Source organism: Cnephaeus nilssonii, assembly GCF_951640355.1.
Source record: "Cnephaeus nilssonii genome assembly, chromosome: 6".
NCBI lineage: Eukaryota > Metazoa > Chordata > Mammalia > Chiroptera > Vespertilionidae > Cnephaeus > Cnephaeus nilssonii.
The window spans coordinates 96,609,548-96,631,707 of NC_137077.1; the positions used below are offsets into that span (position 1 = coordinate 96,609,548).

At 45.8% G+C, this 22,160-nt stretch overlaps 1 protein-coding gene across 1 annotated transcript in view; it reads right to left on the reverse strand.

Annotated features, from left to right (window-relative positions):
- FLT1 (fms related receptor tyrosine kinase 1) overlaps window positions 1-22,160 on the reverse strand; it is a 208,018-nt gene that overhangs the window by 844 nt on the left and 185,014 nt on the right. Inside the window, exons 21-29 of the mRNA XM_079773671.1 lie at window positions 19,810-19,966; window positions 19,272-19,369; window positions 18,476-18,598; window positions 16,800-16,911; window positions 15,123-15,222; window positions 9,595-9,700; window positions 9,172-9,314; window positions 6,333-6,417; window positions 4,534-4,628 (exon numbers count right to left, since the gene is read on the reverse strand). Of these exons, the coding sequence (XP_079629797.1) occupies window positions 4,534-4,628; window positions 6,333-6,417; window positions 9,172-9,314; window positions 9,595-9,700; window positions 15,123-15,222; window positions 16,800-16,911; window positions 18,476-18,598; window positions 19,272-19,369; window positions 19,810-19,966 (1,019 nt within the window). The remainder of the gene's footprint in view (window positions 1-4,533; window positions 4,629-6,332; window positions 6,418-9,171; window positions 9,315-9,594; window positions 9,701-15,122; window positions 15,223-16,799; window positions 16,912-18,475; window positions 18,599-19,271; window positions 19,370-19,809; window positions 19,967-22,160) is intronic.

A 22,160-nucleotide genomic window follows, 5' to 3' on the forward strand; every position in this document is an offset into this window, starting at 1 on the left:
AGTCTGAAGGCCGATGCTCTATCCACTGAGCCAAACCGGTCAGGGCACCACTCTTTATTTTTTAAAATTGTTTTAAAATTGATTATTGGGGGGGAGAGGGAGGAGAGAAGGAAAGAGGAGGAGGTATCCATTTGTTGTTCCACTTATTTATGCATTCATTGGTTGCTTCTTGTATGTGCCCTGACTGGGGATCAAACCCACAACCTTGGCATATTGGGAGGACACTAACCAACCGAGTTACCCTGCCAAGGTTAAGTCCACTCTTTTCTTTCTTTTTTTTTTTAATACGTTTTTATTTTATTTTTTAAATGTATTTTTATTGATTTCAGAGAGGAAGGAAGAGGGAGCAAAAGATAGAAACATCAATGAGTGAGAAACATCAATTGGCTGCCTCCTGCAAGCCCCCTTCTGGGGATCGAGCCTGAAGGCTCGTTATGGGAACTCAGCCTCCACTGTGGGTGCAGCCATCTTGTGATATGGAAACCCCGCCTCAGCTGTGGGTGCCGCCATCTTTGTGACAGTGTGATGGTCAATTTGCATATTCCCTCTTTACTAGATAGGATTCCCTCTCTCTCTTCCTCTGTCTCTCAAATCAATCAAAAAAATTTTTTTTTTACAAAAACCTCTGTAAATAAAAAGAAAGAGTGGCCCAGCTGATGGGGCTCAGTGGTTGAGTGTTGACCTATGAACCAGGAGGTCACGGTTCGATTCCTGGTCAGGGCACATGCCTGGGTTGCTGGCTTCATCCCCAGTGTGGGGCGTGCAGGAGGCAGCCAATCAATGATTCTCTCTCCTCCTTATACAAGAGGCAGAGTGAGATTTACAACCAGAGACAGGAGGAGGTGATGTGAAGATAGAGCAGAGAATTGTGGCCACAAGCCAAGGAATGCCTGGGACCACCTGAAGCTGGAAGAAGTAAGGAAGGAGTTCTCCCCCAGAGCCTCCAACACCTTTATTTTGGGCTTCTGGCCTCCAGAACTGCAAGAGAATACATTTCTCATTTTAAGCCACCAAGTTTGTGAAAATTGCTACAATGGCCTCAAGAAACTAGTAGAGCTTCCTAAAAAAAGGTCAATACAGCTGTCTCCTCATGTTTGCATTCTAGAAGACAAAACTAAGCTATGAGAGTGAACATCACTGACAAGGCTCAAAGGTAAAGAAACTTGCTTCTGGGTCCTGCATGTTACGTCCAGCCTAAGACAGACACACGGGAAGAAAAGCTTCGCTTGTCATCGTATTTGTTTTCTTTAATGGCTGGGACGAGGATAAAAGGACCATGTGCACCACCACATTAGTTGGGTTGGTTTTGGACTTGCACATCAAGCATCTGCTCCATGTTCCATATTTTTTTAAAATCCTCACCTGAGGATATGTTCATCAATTTAAGAGAGAGAGTAAGGGAGAGAGAAACATTGATCCGTTGCCTACCACATGCGCCCTGACCAGTGTTTGAACCTGCAACCCAGTTACGTGTCCTGATCAGGAATTGAACCCGCAACAGTTTTGGTGTATGGGATGACAGCTCCAACCAATTGAGCCACCTGGCCAGGGCCCTTGTTCTGTATTTTCAGTCTCAGAGTAGAGGATGCAATTAATGGTGTTCCTTTCTTTACAAAGATCTAGATTAACATGGTCACCCATTTTCTGAAGTGTTCCAAAGAAGGAAACAACAGACCATGGTATCCCATACTTCCCCACCCACTCCTTCTCGGTGGGGTCCTCCAGTTTGTTGTACTCTGAGGATGCTCGACTCTGGTACCATTATTGTGCTTGTGGTACAAGCACACAGATATGCAGATGTTTGCTTGGAGCTGTTCTTATCCAATGACTTCATTGTGGCTGATGAACTGGGTTAACTATGTCACTTGGAGGCCTTTGTTGCCCTCCTTTGATTTAGATCAAGGTCAGCAAATATAGCCGATGGGCTGGCTGGCCATATGTTTTGTTTTTATTTTTTAAACTTACACATCTTTATTTTTTTATTTTATTTATCTTATTTTTAAATATGGAACACTTCACGAATTTGCATCCTTACGCAGGGGCCATACTAATCTTCTCTGTATCATTCCAATTTTAGTATATGTGCTGCTGAAGCGAGCACACATCATGCTTTTTTAAAAAATATGTTTTTCTTGATTTTATTTTATTTTTAAAAAATATATATTTTATTGATTTCAGAGAGGAAAGGAGAGGGAGAGAGAAAAACATCAATAATGAGAGAGAATCATTGATTGGCTGCCTCCTGCACGCTCCCTACTGGGGATCGGGCCTGCAACCTGGGCATGTGCCTGAACTGGGAATCAAACTGGTAACCTCTTGGATTGTGGGTTGACACTCAACCACTAAGCCACCCTGGCTGGGCTGTTTTGTCTTGTTTTTATTATTATTAATTTACTAGAGGCCCAGTGCGCTATATTGTGCGAGATTCAGACCCACCATGCTGGCGGGACCCAGACTGACTCGCGCCGTGCCAGGAGGGACGCAGGACCCAGAGTCAAGCCCCTGCCCACTCATGCGCGCCTCGCAGTGCACGCAGCCTCCTGGTGACCAGTCTTTGGGCATGACGGCGTGATGGTGTCATGGCCAAGGGGTTGTTATAATAGAGATTTATTTATTTTTTATTTTTTAATCCTCAACTGAGGATGTTTTCCCATTGATGTTTAGGGAGCGTGAGAGGGAGGGAAGAGAGGGAGAGAGTGAGAGAGAGAAAGAGAGAGAGACATTAATGTGAGAGAGACACATTGATTGTTTGTCTCCTGCACATGCCCTGACCAGGGCAAGACATGGAGTCTGCAACCGAGCTAAGTGCCCTTGACTGGGATTCGGACCCAGGATCCCTTGGTCCTAGGTTCGACGCACTAACCACTGAACAACCGGCCAGGGCTATTTTGTTTTTAAATGACAGCTTTGCTGAGATGTGATTGACATGCTATACAATTCATCTTTGTAAAGTGTATACATCAATTGCTTTTAGTATATTCACAGTTGGCACAATCATAACCACACTCAGTTTTCATCATCCCCCCACCCTCAAACACATACATACCCATTAGTATACCCAGCTGCTCCTCTTCCCTGCACCTCCTACCCCCAGCCTAGACATCCACTAATCTACTTTCCATTTCTATAGACTTGCCTATCCTGGGCATTTCACACCAATGGAATCATACAATATGTGATATACTATGACTGGCTTCTTTTCCTTAATGTTTTCCAGGTTCATCCATATTGTAGCATGTATCAGTACTTTATACTTTTTGTTTTCAATTACTATTCTATTTAACAGATATGCAGCTTTTTATTTATCCGTTCATTAACTGATGGACATTTGGTGATTATGAACAATGCTGCTGGGAACCTTGGTGTACAAGTTTTTGTGCAGACATAGTTTTCATTTCTGTTGGGTGTATACTAAGGAATGGAATGGCTGGATTATAGAGTAACTCACTTAACATTATAAGGAACTGCTAGACTATTTGCCAAAGTGGCTGCACTATTTTACATTCCCACCAGCAGTACACAGGGTTCTAATTTCTCCACATCTTCACTAACAGTGACTTTCTGATTCTAACCATCCCAGGGGGTATGAAGTGGTATCTCACGGTGGTTTTGATTTGTATGTCCCTGATGACTAATGGTGCTAAAGCATCTTTTCATGTGTTCATTGGCCAGGGCCACCTGTGTTTTAAAGTTTGTTGAAACTCAGCCACACCTGCTTGCTTATCCTCTGCCGGGACTGCTTTCATACCACAGTGGCAGGATTGAGTAGTTGTTTACTCTCTGGCCCCTTGAGGAAAAATCTGCGGACCCCTGACTTAGATGAAAGGAGCAGGCTCTGCCTGTGGGTGAGACGGGCAGGCACTGGAACCAGGCAAGGAAGGGATGCCTGAGAGGCCCAGCCTTGCCCTGGCCAGCACTGGTCCTAGGTAGACACTAGCAGAGAGAAGTGGAAGTGATGTGTGGGCCAGTGGGGTATAAGCAAGGGCTGAAGTAATTCTGAGTAGTTGTCGCTGGCCACTGTCGGGAAGATGTGCTAGGATCAAACAGGAAGCAAGGCCTCATTTGAAGGTTGGGTTCCCAGGATGGCATGTCTCAGGACTAGACAACAGCACCATGACCCTTCTGCTACAAAGGCCGTGCCCGGTGTAACAATGGGCGCGGCTTCCCTCCCTGTCCCACCAGGGATCTGATGTTTGTTCTGTTCACAGTGGGCATCAGGCTCCTTTCACCTGAGGCACTGTGCTTCCTGTGTTTGGACGGCCTGTTTTTGCTGCAATTTGCTGCGTATTTTCTCTTCGTAAACCCCAGTCTTCCTTCCCAGAGCTTGGTGCTCATATGTCTGAGTTTATCTCCTCCTCCCTGCCCTTCTAGGGGGAAAATGTGTTTTTCTATAATGCCTGAACATGATAGTTCAGGAGGGCAACTAGCACTCAAATATCCCCATTAAACCACCTTCCCATCATCTTCCTTCAGCTCCCCCTCTCCATCCCCCCTACACCAATTGTTCATGGAAAAGACACCCAGATTCCTTACTCAATCTTCAGAGAGGCCTTGGGTTTGCTCTCAGTCCAGGTGAAGCGCTTCAGCAAAGGGGTGGCCAACAGAGTGCTGCTGTCCACCTGGTAATCCTGGCGGGAAGAAGGAAAAAGGTTACACTTCTTGCTTGAGCCACAGGGGTCCATACCAAGTCTGGGGAGGGTATGGGAGAGGCACACCTAAAGTCGCTCCAGGCTCTGTCCTCACCTTTCACAATCCCTGCCCATTAAGACAAAGCATTTTCTTCATATTGGAAAGTCTAACCTTTAGATGTAAGAAATGCCTATTCCCAGTGACTTGAAGCCCTGAAGGTGGAGAAAATAAATGAAAACAAAAGGGGAACCTGCAGGTAACAGATGAGCATTTTTCATAGTAAACTTCTATGCAAATTATTGTATAAATATATTAAAACTAATTCTGACAGATGACTATTGGCGATGAGAGTGCTGTTATTTGGTGGCTATGATATGCAAAAATTCTGAGAAATTATAAATATATGGTTTAATTTTTTTCTTGAAGATTCTATGGAATTTTCAAGACCCCTTGGTCATGGTTTCCAGCAATTCTATTTTCTTGTTGGTTCATCTTTAGCATTGAGTTTATGCAGATTCCTCATTACTCTGTTCATAGGCCATTTCCAGTAAATTGTTGCCATGCTTTGTTCCTGTCACCCTTTGAATCTGTTACTGGCTGTGTTCATGTCCTCAATTATCAGTAAACAGGCCTAAGCCAGCCAAGAAGCTGCTGTCATTCCCACTATATTGGGGCAGGAAGGGAGGGGGAAGAGGGAGAGATCTTCCATGTTTGCTGAGTATCATATCCTTGGACCCAAAACCTAAGTACTAAACAGCAAAACAAAATTTCCAGCTACTTTACCTTTGCATTCTTGGCTTGTTTGTAATGCTTTAACATGTTTAAATTACCTTTTCCTCTTTATCTGGTATGTTTGAAGAGGTTTTGGTGTCTTTACAGTGACTGTGCTACATGTCATGGCCACACTGTTTGTGGTCACTACCTTCACACGGTAGTTGGTTTACAGGCCTCGGTGGGACATGGTCATCACCAGCACTTCTCACACTCTAATGTGCACGTGAGTCCCGAGACGGTGCAGAGTCTGACTCAGTGAGTGTGGGCGGGTCCTAAGAGCCAGCATTTCTACCCACTCAGTGGCAGAGTGCATATATGGAGCTCACACTGTGGTGTAAAGGTCTGTGAGGCCACACGGCGCTCTTGCCCAGCACCCCCTTTCCTCCCTGATTTTATCAACCCCAGGTCCCAGAGCTTTCAAGAGACAATGAGCCCTCTTGTGTGCCAGGCTGCATAGATCCCAGTGCAGCGGGGTAGGAACATGGCTGTTCAGTCTCCAGGACCTTCATGGAAGGAGCATAGGCCCAGACAGACTTCTTCCAGGATCTCCGGCTGCTCTTAGAGAGAGTTCTGTTACATCACAAAGGCCCAGACATTCACAGTTTTGAGTTCCTCTGTCCTCTGAAAGCAGGGTTCCATCATTGGTAGCCAAGAAGCTTACAAGCACACAATGAAGTTTTCTAAGGGACTAAGTCATGACTAGATAAGGAATGAATTCCGGGTCATCTTCAAACTATGGGTTTACCTGCTTTTCAATGAGCTCTGTATAACGGTGTTATTGTTAATCCCCCTGAAATTGCCATTTCAGCCACCACTCATTATTGGCCCACACTGACTGAGAGCCACCAGACTACTGGAGTGTGGGTTTGGGTGGAGTCTGGCAAAGGGTCTTGCCAGGGTGCACTGAGTAGGTTCATTCCATTACTTACATCAAGCATAGAGGTGACATTTGGTGAAAGTTTTTCAAAGGTTTTGATTCTCTCCAGGCTCATGAAATTGAAAGCATTTACATATCTAATAAAGAAACAGAAAGAATAATCAAGACAGGAACATGCATCCAGCTTTGATTAGTCAGGAGACCATGGGCACCATATCTCAGCAACGATGAACCAAAATACCAGAAGGAATCACCTTACTCCTGAGACTGAAATTCCCCTAGGAGCCCTCCAGTGATGCCACTTCCTCCCATGGTTGTTAATGCACATTTTATAGTTTTGAGCAAAACCCCAGAGGGATTTGAGAGAACCAGTAGTGGTTAGACCTCTGGCCACTTGTGGAATCAGAAAATGTCAGGCCTAGAAGAGACCTGAGCCATCATCTAGTCTAAACACCTTACATTACAAAGAAGAGGAAGAAATGCCCAGAGATGTGACATGACTTTATCATGTGGCTGCCTACTTCTAAAAGGATGTGAGGGAACAAATGCAATGACCTGTTAGGGTCACACAGCTGATTTAACGGCATAACTGAGTACTAGAGCTGGTCTTGTATATTCTGTTCTGTGATTACAGATTGGGAGAAATGGGTAATATTTGTGTGATTTCCCCACAACTACTCCCAGACCTTTTGTTGGAGATCCTTTAGGAAAGACTGTCAAAGATATCCACCATACGGTTACTCATAAGACAAGTTCATCTACTGATGGAATTTCTCAATCTGATACCCTGTCACTGCCTGCAAGGCCTAGTTTCTTAGGCAAGCTCTCTATTGGGCCCAAGGCTAAGCAACGTGCTGGAAGGGCCCAAATAACTTTGACACTCCCCTCCCCGATCTCTGACCCAATCAGACCCTGCCAATTTATTTAATCCAAGGTAGTTTTCTCATCTTTAAAAAATGGATGGCGCCCTAACCGGTTTGGCTCAGTGGATAGAGCGTCGGCCTGCAGACTCAAGGGTCCCAGGTTCGATTCCGGTCAAGGGCATGTACCTTGGTTGTGGGCACATCCCCAGTAGGGGGTATGCAGGAGGCAGCTGATCAATGTTTCTAACTCTCTATCCCTCTCCCTTCCTCTCTGTAAAAAATCAATAATATATTTTAAAAAAATGGATGGCTCCTCTGTTTCAGCTTCTTGGGCTGGTTGTGAAACATGAGCAGTGCCACTGAGCTGCCACCCATTACCACAAATCTGGGCTGGCCACTGGGCCTCTAGGCTGTCAATCTTTTCAGGCTGTGCAGCTTTTCCCAGTGCCTTCCCTGGTCACCTGCCAAGTTTGTCTGGACTGGGGTCAGAGTCCTAGGGTTGTGTCCACTGCAGCTAAAGATGCTGGAAAGTCCACAGGACAGTCAGCCCCCAAAAGAGTCCTGACTGCATGGAACAGGGAGGGAGTGGCAGCATACCTGGGCTAGAAACTCTCTTCTGACACAATTTTGGCAAGCTATTCCTCATGGAACCTTAATGTCCTCAACTGTATAACATGAATAATAATAATATCTCCTTCATAAGGTTGTTTTGAACCTCAAAGGAGTTGGCATATGCAAAAAGCCTAGCACAATGCCAGTCCACACACAGCATGTGTCTGTGTGACCATTAGTACTGAATGTGTACGATAACGTACTAGTATAACCATTAGTATGGAGGTGTCATACATGTGTAATCATTAGTACTAATGTGTGATACATGTGCAACAATTAGTAACAACATATGTGACATATATGTAACTTATAGTACTGAACATGTGTGATACACATGTAGCTACCCCCCAGTGGGAGGCTCTCAAATATTTCTTCCCTACCCCTCTCTCCAATTTCCTCTGCAGTAATGAGAGATACGTTCGTTTATCAGGTAAGAAAGAAAAATCTAGTGTGTTTGTTTAATTGTATCTAAGATCTTATGAAAAAAGTCAATGTTTTTGGGAAAAAAAAAGATGAAGGAATTATTCTAGAACTGTGGTTCCCAACCTTTTTTTGGCCATGCCCCACCTAAGCATCTCTAAAATCCATGCCTTCCTTGTGACATATAATTATTATTATTCAAAAAGTGAATTCCTATTCATGTGGAGGAAGCCTAAAAGGCCATTAACTTGGTCTAAACAAGCTTCCAAAGAACATGGCATGAAAGAGAAAAATAAAAGAATGGAAGGACAGCTGAGGTACTGAGGAAGAAATCACTAAGAAATTGTTAAAATAATAATATGAAGTGATATGAAAAAATAGCAAATAAAGTTTCAAAACATATAATAGAGAACTGAAGTGCATAAATATGACATAATATATCTTTATATACTGTACTAGTATATGAGGCCCCTAGAACCATAAGAAATGCAAAAAGAATTCACTTTTAATAACTCATTCTCTAATTGCCCCCCTTAAAAATCAAATTGCCTCCCTTTGGGGCGTGTGCCCCACATTGGGAACCACTGTTCTAGAATAAGATAGACTAAAGGAACTGAAGAAAATGCAAAGAGTTATTCTTGATTGCATCCTTCTTTTTAAGGTGTAAAAGACATTTGGGGAAATTTGAATACTTAACAATATTAAAGTATTATCAATTTCTTTGGTATGATAATTTTGATGTGGTTACACAGGAAAATATCCTTACAAGATGTATACCAAAGTATTTAGGTGGAAAGTGTCATAATGGTTTAGGCCTTCTTTCAAATGCTTCATTAAAAAGAAAAATACACACACAGGGACTGTGTACAGATACATATATGTATAGACCAAATAGGGGTAACTTAACTACGGTTGAATTTAGGAGGTGCGGGTTTTTTTGTTTTGTTATGTTTGAAAATGTTATAATATAAAGTTGGGGAAAGAAAAAAGTCTTACCTGACATTATCAGAACTTCCTGAATTAAACCTTGGAGCTGGACTATCTTCCTTGAAGTAGTCCTCAGGGAAGGCAGGAGTTGAGTATGTGAGCCCACTGTTTCCCGTCAGTATGGCATTGAGTGGGATATAGTCTTTGCCATCCTAAAATACCAAAGGGAGAGCTGTAAGTGCAGAAATTTCTACTGCAATCGATTTTTGTGAAGCATTATGTCAGTTTCAGCTCTGTTATATTTACAATCTTAGTTGTGTTTTGGAAAGATAATTCTGTAAAAGATAATTATTGTGTATGCACACACACACACACACACACATTTTTTTTTTTTACTGCTAATCTCAGCTATTAACAGCTATTAAAAGAACAAAACACCCCCTTGGCTTACATCCAAAAAGGCATTGGGCTCCTGGTATTCTAGAGCTTTACCTGTTGTACATTGGCTTGAAGCAAATCGCCTAGTTTCTCCACAAGTTCTGCAAATCTTGGCCTTTCTTTGGGGTCTCGGTGCCAGCAGTCCAGCATGAGCTGATAGCTGTTGGGTGAAAACATGAGCAATGGTTGGAGAGCAGCGGTGATGATACAGCTGCCCCGCATGCCGCACCCCAAAGCGAAGGTATTGTCATACATGTGATGACTAGGCTTCTTGTATGACATATGCCTTTCTTTGTAAATTCTGTTATGCAGCACCAACACATAAATGGCTGTTTGGGCCAGGTCCTGCTAGTGGGGGAAAATATGTCCTCAAAGGCAGGTTAAGGAACCCCCTCCAGAGCCCATCACAACCCTAGTTCTTTGGAGTGCAGAGTGGAAGGGCGTTCTGGGAAGAAGCAGAGCTACGAAAAGGAAAAACCACCGTTCACTGCAGTTAGGTCTGAAGAGCAGTAATTCTCCCCTCACTGCCAAAAGCAGGACTTCTTAAAGGTAAAATGTTAACAAAGACACAAATATCAATGGGTGAATAGTGTGCAGTACTTATTAGATGATCAGGCTGTAACAGAGGCTGCTTGGACTTAAAAAAATATATATATTTTAAGAGAGGAAGGAAGAAGGAGGGAGAGATGAGAGAATCAGTGATTGGCTGCCTCCTGCACTGGGGATGAAGCCCACAACCCGGGCATATGCCCTGACTGGGAATCGAACCGTGACCTCCTGGTTCATTGGTTGGTGTTCAACTACTGAGCCACACCGGCTGGGCTGGCTTGGGCTTCTTAATAAGCATGTGGCATTTCCAAGTCCTCAGAGTTGGTGGAAGCTGATGGAGAAGGCCCTGTGTGTAGGACTCATATCACTTCCAAAAGGTGGCAGTCCACCTAACATGTGAGTGTGTCCTTGGCCTGTGCACAGGTTCCTTGCCTGTGGCTGACTTCCCCTGTCCCCAGCACGTCAAAGGCTTCCTACCACTGAAGGCAGAAATACAGGCTGGGCTTCTGGACATGAAAACATTTGTCTTAATATTACAGAAGCGGAATCTTGTTCTGGGATTTCAACGTCAGCAGGTTCCTCTGCAATTCTTCTCCTCTGACATCTTAGAAATGAAGGTATTGGGCTCCTCTCTTGGTCCTGTCTGCAGGGACACAGCCAGCAGTCTGCACACACACTGCCTTAAGGATTTATTCTCTTTGGGCTCTTTTGCTCTCTCCAAGAGATGTTTATTGTAAGTAATCTCTTCTCTCCGGAGATCATCTGGACTAAAGAGGACTCAGACTGTGTAGGATCAAAATCTGAATGGGCTCAGAGTTTGGAACTGGGAGGGGACCTCATCGCCACACCCTTTACCTACTCCAGGGCCTGGCATATAAGCACTCAATAAAGATTTGCTGAAGGAAGTCAGACTGGCCTCCGGGAAGAGAGAGCACCTGAGCAGCTCAGTGCTCCTCGGACCTCTGCCACTCCCAGCTGTGTGCGTTCAGGTTGCACCAACAGCTCCAGGTATCTCTGAAGGATATCCCTATTCGGTTCCAAAGCATATGAAGTGGCTGGTAAAGACAGTAAGAGTATAGGAAGGTTAAGAAAAGGAAAAGAAGAATGGGGGTGGGGGTAGGTAAAATAAAGAATAAAAGGTGGAACTACAGACAAAGTTAATATGCAAAGTTTATATCATGATTCCCAGGTAACTGGCAAAAAAGAAGGTGCAGTCAATTACATGATGCACCGAAGCCAGCAGTTCAAAACAAACCAGGTACGTGGAAGTCGCATGGCCATTTCCAGAACTGAAATCTGAAAGGAGGCTCTCCTAGATGCCGCTCAACATCATTACCATCTAGGCAATAATGACTTCGGGGGTCCGCCTTTTTTATTTATTTATCTTCATTGTTGACGTGCCCCATTTTCTCCCATTGGACACTATCTTTTAATGTTGGCCAAAGCCGTAATAGCAAAAAATACCATTCAGTAAAAACAATTCTGAGAAACAAAACAGTGTAGTCCAGGTATACAAGTCCTAAGGTTCTGATTTAACCCAGGGATAAAATTCTAGGTGCCCAGGGGAATGGTGGCACCATGTGGTCTTCAGACATCCTCCGCTTTCCTCATAGTTGGATACTGAGGTTCTGTTTTCTGACAAGTACCCAGGAAGCAGATGTCTGAAGCTCTGAGTAAGGGATAGGAGCTCATAAAAATAACTTGTGTGAATTGCAAATTCTCCTACGTTTGTCCAAACCTACGGGTCAAGACTCTTCTCAGAAGATGACTCTGGTTCCCTCCCACCCTTGTTTCATCTACTGTACCTCTTCTCCTAACTCCCAGGGGGTGTAGAGTGGGTCAGCTGGTTCCGAGAGCCTGTGAAGGCCCTTTGGTGAGTGTGGTGTGTAGACCAACGTTGGGTACCACTGCACTGGGACTCAATTACAGACAGAGGTGACTGGGAGTGAGGAAGGGGACTCTAACCCTGGGCTGTTGTCCCTGCTCTTTGGGAGACACAGGACAGAGCTGCAGCTCTCACAGTCCCTAACAGTTCCTGACCAGCAGTGCCTCAGAGTAAGGGCTCAAGGTACTCATTCAGGCAAGCTGGGCCAGCCTGTGGTGACCAAAAGTCTGAAGTAGCTTAAGGCAGTCTGCACAGTCCTATGTGAATCTCATTTTCAGGTAAGTTTATATGTGTTACTCATTGAGACAGGTGGAAAGACATATACTACAGAGACAGGTGGTCACTAGACAAAAGCCAGACCCCTCTCCCCATGCCGCATGGGCTGTGGTGGAGGCTGGCCTGCTCCCCTCTGGCCACATTCAGGCCTAATCGTCCAAGGTTCCTTTATCTCTAGCAATAAACAGAGGCCATTGGGAGAACGTTAAACATATCCATAGACAACCCACGAAAGGAAGCCAAAGCAAGAAAGACTTGAACTGGGAAAACAGAAAGGGGGCCTGAGACAGGGAGGACGGGTCAGAGGCCCTGCTTGCTCAGCCAGCAGCATCTCCCACTGAGCAAGCCGCTGTTGGGGACGTGACAGTGAGCAGGGCTCTTTCAGGTTGTCTGTGCTGAAACTAGCAAGAGGGACTACCTACAATGGTTGCTGTTTTGTATTTTGATTCTTGGTTTCTGATTTCTAGTTTTCACTTCTTTCTCCTGAAATTCAATACAAATTATCTCAGCAAACACCAAAGGAAAAGAAAAAAATTAACTGCTTATTCCCTTATTGACAGACATCTGAGGCTCTGGGCAGAAAACCAATGACTTAGCATTAAACAGTTTTACATCTCTAAGTAAACAGGTTTTAATAAAGTAAAGGGACACCAGTTGCACACAACCCAACAGCCCTTCTTGGAATAAGCCGGGGGCAAGGGGTCTATGGGAAGAGCTTCCAGTCTGAGCCATCACCCAAGCTCTCACATGCGTGCCACTTTAAGCCAAGTTCAGGTCACAGAATCCCGGTTCTGAGAGCTGTACTCCGTCCTCACCCCGGCAACCTTCAAATGCTTCAAAATGGCTAAGGTTGAATTCTGTCCTTCTGAACCAACACTTCACGAAACTGCATCTTACTTTTTATCATTTCTGAAATAAATTCACTAGAATTAAGGAACAATCCTTCCTCTGGCTGCGGGGGGTACCAGGGCAACCTGGGAGAGGTTTACGTGAAGACTTGAAGGTTTCGGAAAGTTGAAAGTCCAAGGGAGCTCTTAGTCCACAGCTGATATGACTTTGTGCCTCTACAGTTGCTCCGGACCAGAAGCTGGGTAAGACTTGGAAATACACTCTGCACGTGTGTAGCACAGTGTTGTGGACTTTGGACTCAGGCTGGGTTTGCTTAACTTGCTAGCAATGTGGCAAATCACCTAGCTGTTCTGTGCCTTGGTTTTCTCACCTGTAAAATGGGGATTATAATAGCACCTACTTTATAGGAGTGTTATGAGCATTAGGAAAATGAATACATGTTATAAGTGCAAAGACAGTGTCTGGCACTTAATAAGCACTAAATAACTATTACATGTTATTTAATAATGACTGCAATTATTACTATTACTGTTAGTGATAGAGAACGCATTCTTGTGATTTTCACATTATGCGAAAAGTGGAAGGAAACATTTAACTCAGAGCATGAGCGGACATGTTAGAGAAACCTTTCTTCTAAGGCACGGGGGGTGTATTCCTAATTTAACAGTCATGAGATCTAGGGAGGCCAGCCCAAAGGACTGGCTTCTAGATTTGTTTCCTCTATTACTTAGCTGATAGAGGACAAATCACTTCACTTCTCAGAGGCTTAGTTTCATTACTTATCAAAGTCAGATTATATATCTGCCTGCCTGCTCCTTAAGGTTGCAGGAACTGGAGATGAGATGGTGTGGGGAAAACACAAAACCTAAGGTGCCAAGTAATCTCCCTTTAAACCAGATCTGGTGTTCGCCCCTCTCCACCCCGTAAAAGGAGACAAAAACTCTCCATGCCTCGAGCACTACAGCCCCAATGCAGTCCTCGTGGCTAATTCATCTGTCCCCAGCTCTCAGAAAGGGCCTTGCCTCCACCTCCCTGACCTTTCCCGACCAGGAGACCACGTAAGGCTGCCTCACACTCTGCCTTCCCAGGCCTGAGTCCCCTGGCCTCCTCGCCCTCACCCTGGGTCTGACCTAACCTTGTCTCCAGACCTGAAGGAAAGAGACAGAGACCTTGCCCTCTGGCCAAGTCCGCACTTCCTCCATCCCCTCTGACTCCTCCCCAGAGGCCATCCCGGGGCTTCTGACAGGACCCCATTGTGTGGGTGGGATGGGGAGGGCGCCTGCCGGTTCAGGAAAGGTGGTGCCGCCCTGGGGAGGCCCAAGTCCTTGTCAGCAGCTCAACAAAACTGCAAGTGTCATCACATTCCTGCTCAGGAAGAAAGAGCGTCCAAGAGAGGCAAGCAAGCCTTGAACAATGGAGGAAGCCTCCGCACAGTGCCTGTCCCCTTCCTGGAGTCACAGGGCTGCACAGCAGGAAGCCACCGCGAGAAGCTCCAGGCGCTGCAGCCAATGCCTAAGATGAGTCTCAAGCAGTCTTGTTGCCCAAGTTGCCGCCTGTGGAGTATAATGGCTGATTCCATCAGGAAACCCCCCGCTTCCTCTCCTACACCTCTTCCCCTGCCTTCCGAACTGGTCTTTGGTGAGGACAGAGGACGGGTCACAGGGGCTTCTAGCACTCTGTCCCTGTGGCTGCTACTTATTTGGCTTCCACTCTGTGAGTGAGGACAAGGTCTTACATTTAGTTCCTGGGTGGTCTGTTAGTTTTGCCTGGATTCATACCTAGAATTGAGTTTCTAACTTCAGTTCCCAGCCAGAGGCCTTGCAAAGCCACGCCAGTGGTCGGGAGAGGAAATAGGTAAGGATGGCTCAAGGTCAGGGTGCCTCACTCTGGGATACTCCCAGCACAGTTGGACCCGACTGAGGCTACGCACGACTGGGATGCTAAAACTCAACAAATGCCCCCTTTCTGAGGTGTCCTGCTGGCACGAGAGCTGTCAGGGGGATGGAGGAGGCCCAGGGCTCACATTTCAGGAGTTGCATACTCAGGAGCCCTCATCCTCATGCCTTCCTTCAGGCGGCTGCAGAAGTCCTCGTCCATCTGCACTCCTGGGTATGGAGACCCACCTGCGCGAGACAATGGGGAAAGCACAGGGTACATTACGGCTTCAGGGCACAAAAGGCTATAAGGGGGTCCTTTTCCTCCCTTTAAAGTGATAGTTTAGTAATAAATTCACAGTGACTGGAACGGATCTCCACACACAGTACAACCCATACTGAAGCTCAGCAAATGCCTGCTAGTGATACCCGCTTGCCTGGCCGGTCCCGTGGTGCTGGGTGTCCGATACCTCAGGTCATTCCTGTCTCTTTGCTCAGGAGAGAGGGTGTCATCTGAAGGGTCCCTTCTCCCTCCCCACAAGCAACTCTAAAGAAATCCGTCATTAGACTCATTCCTTGCGTTAATAAACTTCATTTTAAAAGGCCAAGGTCACTTGCGGATTATTCATACCTCAGTGAGGGCGATTTTAATTCACTCCTTTCCTGTAAACTTCTCACAGAACTGGGCACTAGTTGCTATGCCAGGACTGAGGGAGCGGAGCCTTGAGCTCCAGAAGGAGCTTAATGTAGGGGTTGCCTGTAGGCAGGAGTCTGTGTGCCAGAGGGTCCCAGAGGGCCTAGACTTTGCCTTTTGCGAGTTTTGCTATTCAGGATGCCCACGTAACCTTTCCTTTTAGGGGGATTCTTGGCTAGGGATAGTAGTGAGCCCGGCCTCCTAGTCTGCTCTGTTCCAGACCTCGAACCTCGTCTATCTCACATGTGTTTGTCTGTACTTTCTAGTGATTGCTGCTGGTAGGAAGCAGCTGGGAGGTGTGCAGTGCTGGCGCTGTGTCACTGCGGGGCCATGTGGCCGCCAAGCTGCTTTCAAAGACTGGAAGCAACAGGTGCCTGTCATCGAAAGCAGGGGAATGATTTCCACACATTACAGGAAACCAGGGATGTTACTGGGTGACTTTTATTTGTTCTAAAAGGCAAATTTTTGGCAAAGTCCAAAAGACTCTTGGCTAGACCCCACATTTGGGAGGCTTCAGAGCATCAGTGTGTGTCTGCAATCAGATGTGGGCTCTGTGCACATCTGTGTGCTCGGGGCCTTGAACAGGCGTCTAGCCACCCATCGTGGATGTTTCTGGAAGCAGAATAACTACACCCAATGTCCCCATCTTTCATCCTGCATAAACCGCTGTCCAGGACTAGCTGCACTATCTAGGCCTCCTGCTCCCAACACTGGTTGACTTGTGCTTGCTGGGGCCTTTCCTAGGAAACTCCGAAGGAGGCATGATGCAGGGAGGGAGTGGAAAGGGCATTAGGAATCAGTGTGTGTGAGGAATTAGGAGAAGGGGGCAAAAGACAAGGAAAGGAGTAGCCAGATTGGCTGAATGTAAACCCAACTTCAGATTTGTACTGATCTGACTTTGTCTGTGTCTGTATAAAGCTTCCTTACTTTGCAGGGTACACACACACACACACACACACACACACACACACACACACACACACCACTCCTCGCCTGAGATTCTGCACGGACCCACGCTCTGTGAGGGTTTTAGGTTCTTTTAGAAGCTGGCCTAAAGGTTGTATTTACCCAAAGGACACTCAGCAGACATTTGGTTCTTGTCTATTTGATCTCTTCCTTCCCCCACATTTACCTAAGGAGAAGATTTCCCATAGCAGTACTCCATAAGACCACACGTCGCTCTTGGTGCTGTAGATTTTGTCAAAGATAGATTCAGGAGCCATCCATTTCAGGGGAAGTCGCGTCTAGAAAAGGGCAAGGGGGCCTTGAGCAGAAGGACATGCAAACAAAGCACATTCAACCCAAGTGCCCATAAGGTCACTTCCCAGATAACACTTGGCCCAGAAATCATTTCCTAGAGCAGTTATGGTTTCCTAACACCGAGAAAACGCTTATAACGTGCAGTTATATTAAAAGAGAGAGCTATGTGCTATGTGATTCCTATGAAGATAACTACTGTTTAGTAAGCCCCTCTTATGTGTCCAGCACGACTCTGTAAGAAATCAGTCTCCCCCAAAAACCTGCACTCCACAGGGACCTGGAAAAGGGTGATCTGAATTGGAAGACATCCTGAAAAATCCATAATTTCCAGAAATTTTTCTTCACAAGGAGGATTTTGAACAGCATTCTTATTTAAAAAGACAGAATTTTAAAAGTCATTAAATGGGGGTAGTGGGCAAAGGCACAGGAAGGAAAGAAGGTGATAGACAGTATTTGGGAGACCATATGGCTGGTTTTCAGGTGTCCAGACACATTTTTGTTCTCTTCTTGGTAACAGGAATCCTGGTGAGTTAGGCCTTGCCGCCTTAGATGGATGGGAATGAATCATGGGACAATGGAGAGACAAAGAGAAAAATGCAAGGGGGAGCAGGGAGAGGCTGAAAGAGATACAGATGAACAGAAGAGGACAGACCAATACATAGAGAGATGCAATCTCTGCAAGTCAGGGCTCCCCAAGAAATTTTTTTTTTTTAAAGAGCCTGAAGCAGTGGCTCTCAAAGTAAAGTCCTGGGACCCGCTGTGTCAGCAGCATCTAGAAACTTGTTAGAAAGGCAAAATCTCAGGCTCTACACAAGACTTACTAAGCTAGAATTTCTGGGGGTGGGGCCCAGCTAACTGTAGTTTAATAAGCCCTCCAGGTGATTTGTGAGCGCACTGAAGTCTGAGAACCAGTACTGGAGAGTAATTGGCAGGGCGCAGACACAGGCTTCAGCGCTCAGGGTGCAGGCTGAGAAGAGAGGACACAGGAGGTCACCCACAAAAGTGAAACATAACACTGTGTCCACAAACAAGCAGAGAAGAGCCAGTGTGAGCCACAGGTGGGTGCAATGCATGGAAGGCGGGGGTGAGGAGGGGGGGGGCAGCTTCCTCAATAACAAGATAATACCAATACCTCCCCCACCCTTTCCTGAGATATATACACCTGCTGAATCAATCATCTGGGTTTATTTGAGGGAAAGAGTCCAGGCTGTTCTTTCCAGTGATTCCAAAACTCCCACAGGAGTCAAAGGGAGGTGCCCAGAGCCCTGCTAAACACTTCCCAGGTTAGCCATCTCGGGCAGCACTGCCCGGAGGACAGGTGCCCCGCGGGAAGTGAGGGGAAAACAGAGCCCGGTGCAGTGGCCATTCAGACAAGGGCCACCCCACACACGGGCTCTCTGGGACACAGCCGTCGCTTGTCTCCACAGAAACACAGATGGTTTTCTGGGGACCACTGTCGAGGAAGTGTCAATATTTACCAAGCGCATTGGTCTGCGGTTTAAAAATGATAGGGTGTAAATGAGTCAAAGAAATATCAAACTGACTTACATCTCCCTTTCTCACATAATCGGGGTTCTTATAAATATCCCGGGCGAGGCCAAAGTCGCAAATCTTCACCACGTTGTTCTCAGACAACAGAATGTTTCGAGCTGCCAGGTCCCGATGAATGCACTATAATAAAACGGTTGCATAATCAATGCATTTCCTTAGGCTAACTGACTAATTTCCTGTGGCTTCTCAGTGTCATTCTTCTTCTTAATTTGAGGATCTGTTACACAACGGAAGCAACCCCGAGTGCACATGGAGTCACCATAAACGTGAGGCGCCTCTGTACAAACAGAGGCCCCCGGAGGCCCCAAACTCAAGGCAGGGCCTGCATCTGCTTTGCTCCTGTTTGCAGCACAGCATCCTCTTCAATGAAGCTGCGATCAAATCCTCCCGGGGAGCAAAACTTCCCCCAACCTTTGGTCCTCCAGCTACAGTTCCCAGGAGGGCCCCTCAGCTGGACTAACAACCCTCCTGGGGATGGAGTGTTCTGAGGCTCTGGCCAGGGCTGCAGCTACGTGGAGGGCGATGTGAATAATGAGGACCAGGTCCGTCCGGTCAACTTTTCCCCTAGAGTTCAGTTCTACCCCCTGGTATTAAGACTTGGTGTTCTCAAAACTCCTCGCTCCTATCAGGACAAATTCAGGCATCGGTCATGATATTTTCTCTATATTTAAGGACATAAGTATAAGCAAATACTAGGAAAAGTGGATTTATAGCCAACACGTGTGTGTGTCCATGTCAGTGTCCACATGTCCAACCCTGGCAAAGAAGAGCAACAGTAAAGAGCAAGGCTGACCTTTCTTGAAGACAAAAACTCCATGCCTCTGGCCACTTGAAAACTGTAAGAAATCAGGTCTTCCATCGTTATGGGCTGCTTGTAGAAATCGTCAGAATCTGGAAAGCATTAAAACCATAGCTGTTTGTAATGGCGCTTGTTATTATGCCAAATCCCGCTTTATTGGATCAATGTTAGTAAAACATAAAACAAACCAATAAGTGGATCAGAGTTCATTTTCAAGGGCATTTGAGTTTCAGTATGAATATCAGAGATTTTTCCAGGCCTCCAGCCCATTTTCCCAAGCATGGGGGGTGGGGGGTGGGGGGGAATAACCCATTAAGACAAAAAGGCTTGAGGAGAGACAATTGTACAGAGTTCCCTGTCAAAATTAGTAACTCTGTAAATAATCTTACTCAAATCTTATCTCCTCAGGACATTACCCTTCGAGTCTCCCACGGATGTTTATTAGGGTGATAAATAAGAAAAAAATTTCAGAGATGCACAGTATGTTGTAAAAATATCTCAGACTGTAGGACAGGAAGGAATTAATACCTACCCTCCTCTTCCTCCACATCACTCAGACTTTTATCTTCCTGAAACCCAGAGCTTGCGAAGCTCTCGCTGCTGGTGACACTGTCTAGTCTTTGTTTCTTGCCTTGCTCCACGTCTGGCTCCATTTTTTCTTTCTTAGGCTCCATGTGTAACGCTGCATCCTTTGAACAGACCAAGAAGGACACAGATGAAAGGGAGCCCCAGAACCGAAATGGAGAAGATCGTACCTCAAGCTGGCAATTGCCCGAGTTGAGAGAAGGTCATTCCACAAAATAGATAGTAAATCAGCAGCAAGGCACCTGGCTACTCCTGGGGTTGTGGGACAAAGGAGTAGTAATCTCAGCTGGAACTCACTGAGAGCTTACTCTGTGTGAGCCAGAATATTAAAAAACAAAACAAAACTAGGTATATTTTCTCATTTAATCTTTCCAACAATTCCATAAAGTAGTTATTGCTTATACATAAAGAAATAGGTTTAGAGGAGTCAGTAATCAAAGTCACATGCAGCCAGTAAATGGCAAAGCTTGAACTCAGGTCTGGCCATCTTCAGTTTGTGCCCGTAACCACTTTTCCCATCCCATGTGCCAGCTTATAAAAGATGACATGAATGGTGGAAAAGCATCCCCAGCGGACTTGGGGCTTCACTTTGTAATCCCTACGAGGAGTAATAAGAGGGCTATAGTACCAATGTCTCTGGTTGCCTTAGGAAAGGAGGGAACATGAACATTTTTTTTCTTCCAATACAGTTAGACCCTAACAGGGGTAGAAAAGGCCTTTCATCCTGGACAGGGCATCCAAGCCCTGGTGTGCAGTCTAGCTCTTCCATTAGCCATGTGATCTTGGGCAAATCACCTTATTGGTCTGGGTTTCATTTTCCTCATCTGAAAGGCTCTATCATCCTATCATGTTCTGACTCATAGAAAAACGAGTTATTGGTCTGGGTGTGTATGTGGAACCAGACAGGATTTGTAGCACATTTAGTAATTCAACTAACAACTGTGACAATAAACACTCCCAGTGGCCTCATGACGGGACCAGGTACCTAGTCTCAATTCTGCCAGATGGCAATGCTGAAACAAGGCCCAGGGGGACTGGGGCTCAGTGCTGTCCCCTGAGCTGCCAGCACACGGTGGCAGTGCTAGGATTAGCCAGGCTTCCTGCCCTTCCTTGGCTTTTCCTAGAAATGTCACAAAATAGGAGTGATCCCTCCACTAGAGGGCGCAGTGGGAGCAAGCAGAGGCCAGAGGAGAGAGTTTCAGGAGGGACAGCTGACAAATTCTAAAAGTGTAGAGGCTACTAGGCTGCTGCCCCTGAAAAGAGACCTTCCTGTGCTGCAGGACAGGAGGCAGGACGCTGTGTGAACAGCCACTGCCACTCTGGTGACCTACCTGAAAGCTGGTAAAGAATATCTCCTTGAAGCAGTTAGATTCTGCTCAGTTGGGGACTGGAATTTTATTTATTACAAGACCCTCTCCAGGACAGAAGGCAGCAGGGGGAGAAGAGTGCTTGACAGGCCCATTCAGGGCTCAGGTCCACGGCCATGCTCTCTGGGCAGCCTTCTTCCTGACTTTCCCAGAAGTCTCAGCCTGGGGCATGTCTCCCAAGAACCATAACTCAAGCTCCCTCATCCACTTTCGGACTCTCAATCAATGGTATATTCAGCTTTGCTTATTGGTAACTATTTGTTAAATAAAGGTTGATTTACTGAACTTTTGGGACTCTGTCAGAAAGCAGTGAATTTATTTGGAAAATGAAATAGCCCATTTCTATTTAGCCTTTTGAGTTTTCCTTCACCTTCTCTTTATATTGCTTTAGGTTCCAAATATGAAATATAGCCATGTGTTTTCCATGTAATACTAGGCTCCACCAACAGGAGGTGAATCATTAAATATAGCCAGAGAAGGAAGCAAACTCTTCAAAACAAAGGACGCACAAATCCAAATGTTCCATCCTGCCCTGCTCCCTGGGGTATTATTCTGGCTTAGTTCTTCCTGAAGCCAGTCCAGGATTTCAGGACTGGTTTGCACTGCCCTGAGCTCAGGGCACCACTTTTCACTTCATCTTCTGTTTTCTCCCCCTCCGTATCCAGTGTTGTGCAGAGAAAAGCATTGGAAGGGGAGACAAGAGAGCTGAGTTCTTTCTTTCATCTCTTGGTAGGTGTGCCTCCTTAAGTCAATCACTCAACTTTTCTGAGCACATCTATACTGTGAGGGTGTGTAATAGCTGATCACAAAGATCCCATTCAGCTTAAAGGTTCTAATTACGAGAGGACATCGTTTAAAATTGGGAAAATATGTCCTTGCTTATATGCTGCCCGTCTGGTAGAGCATGTGTGTCTTTGGTTGGATCCAAGTT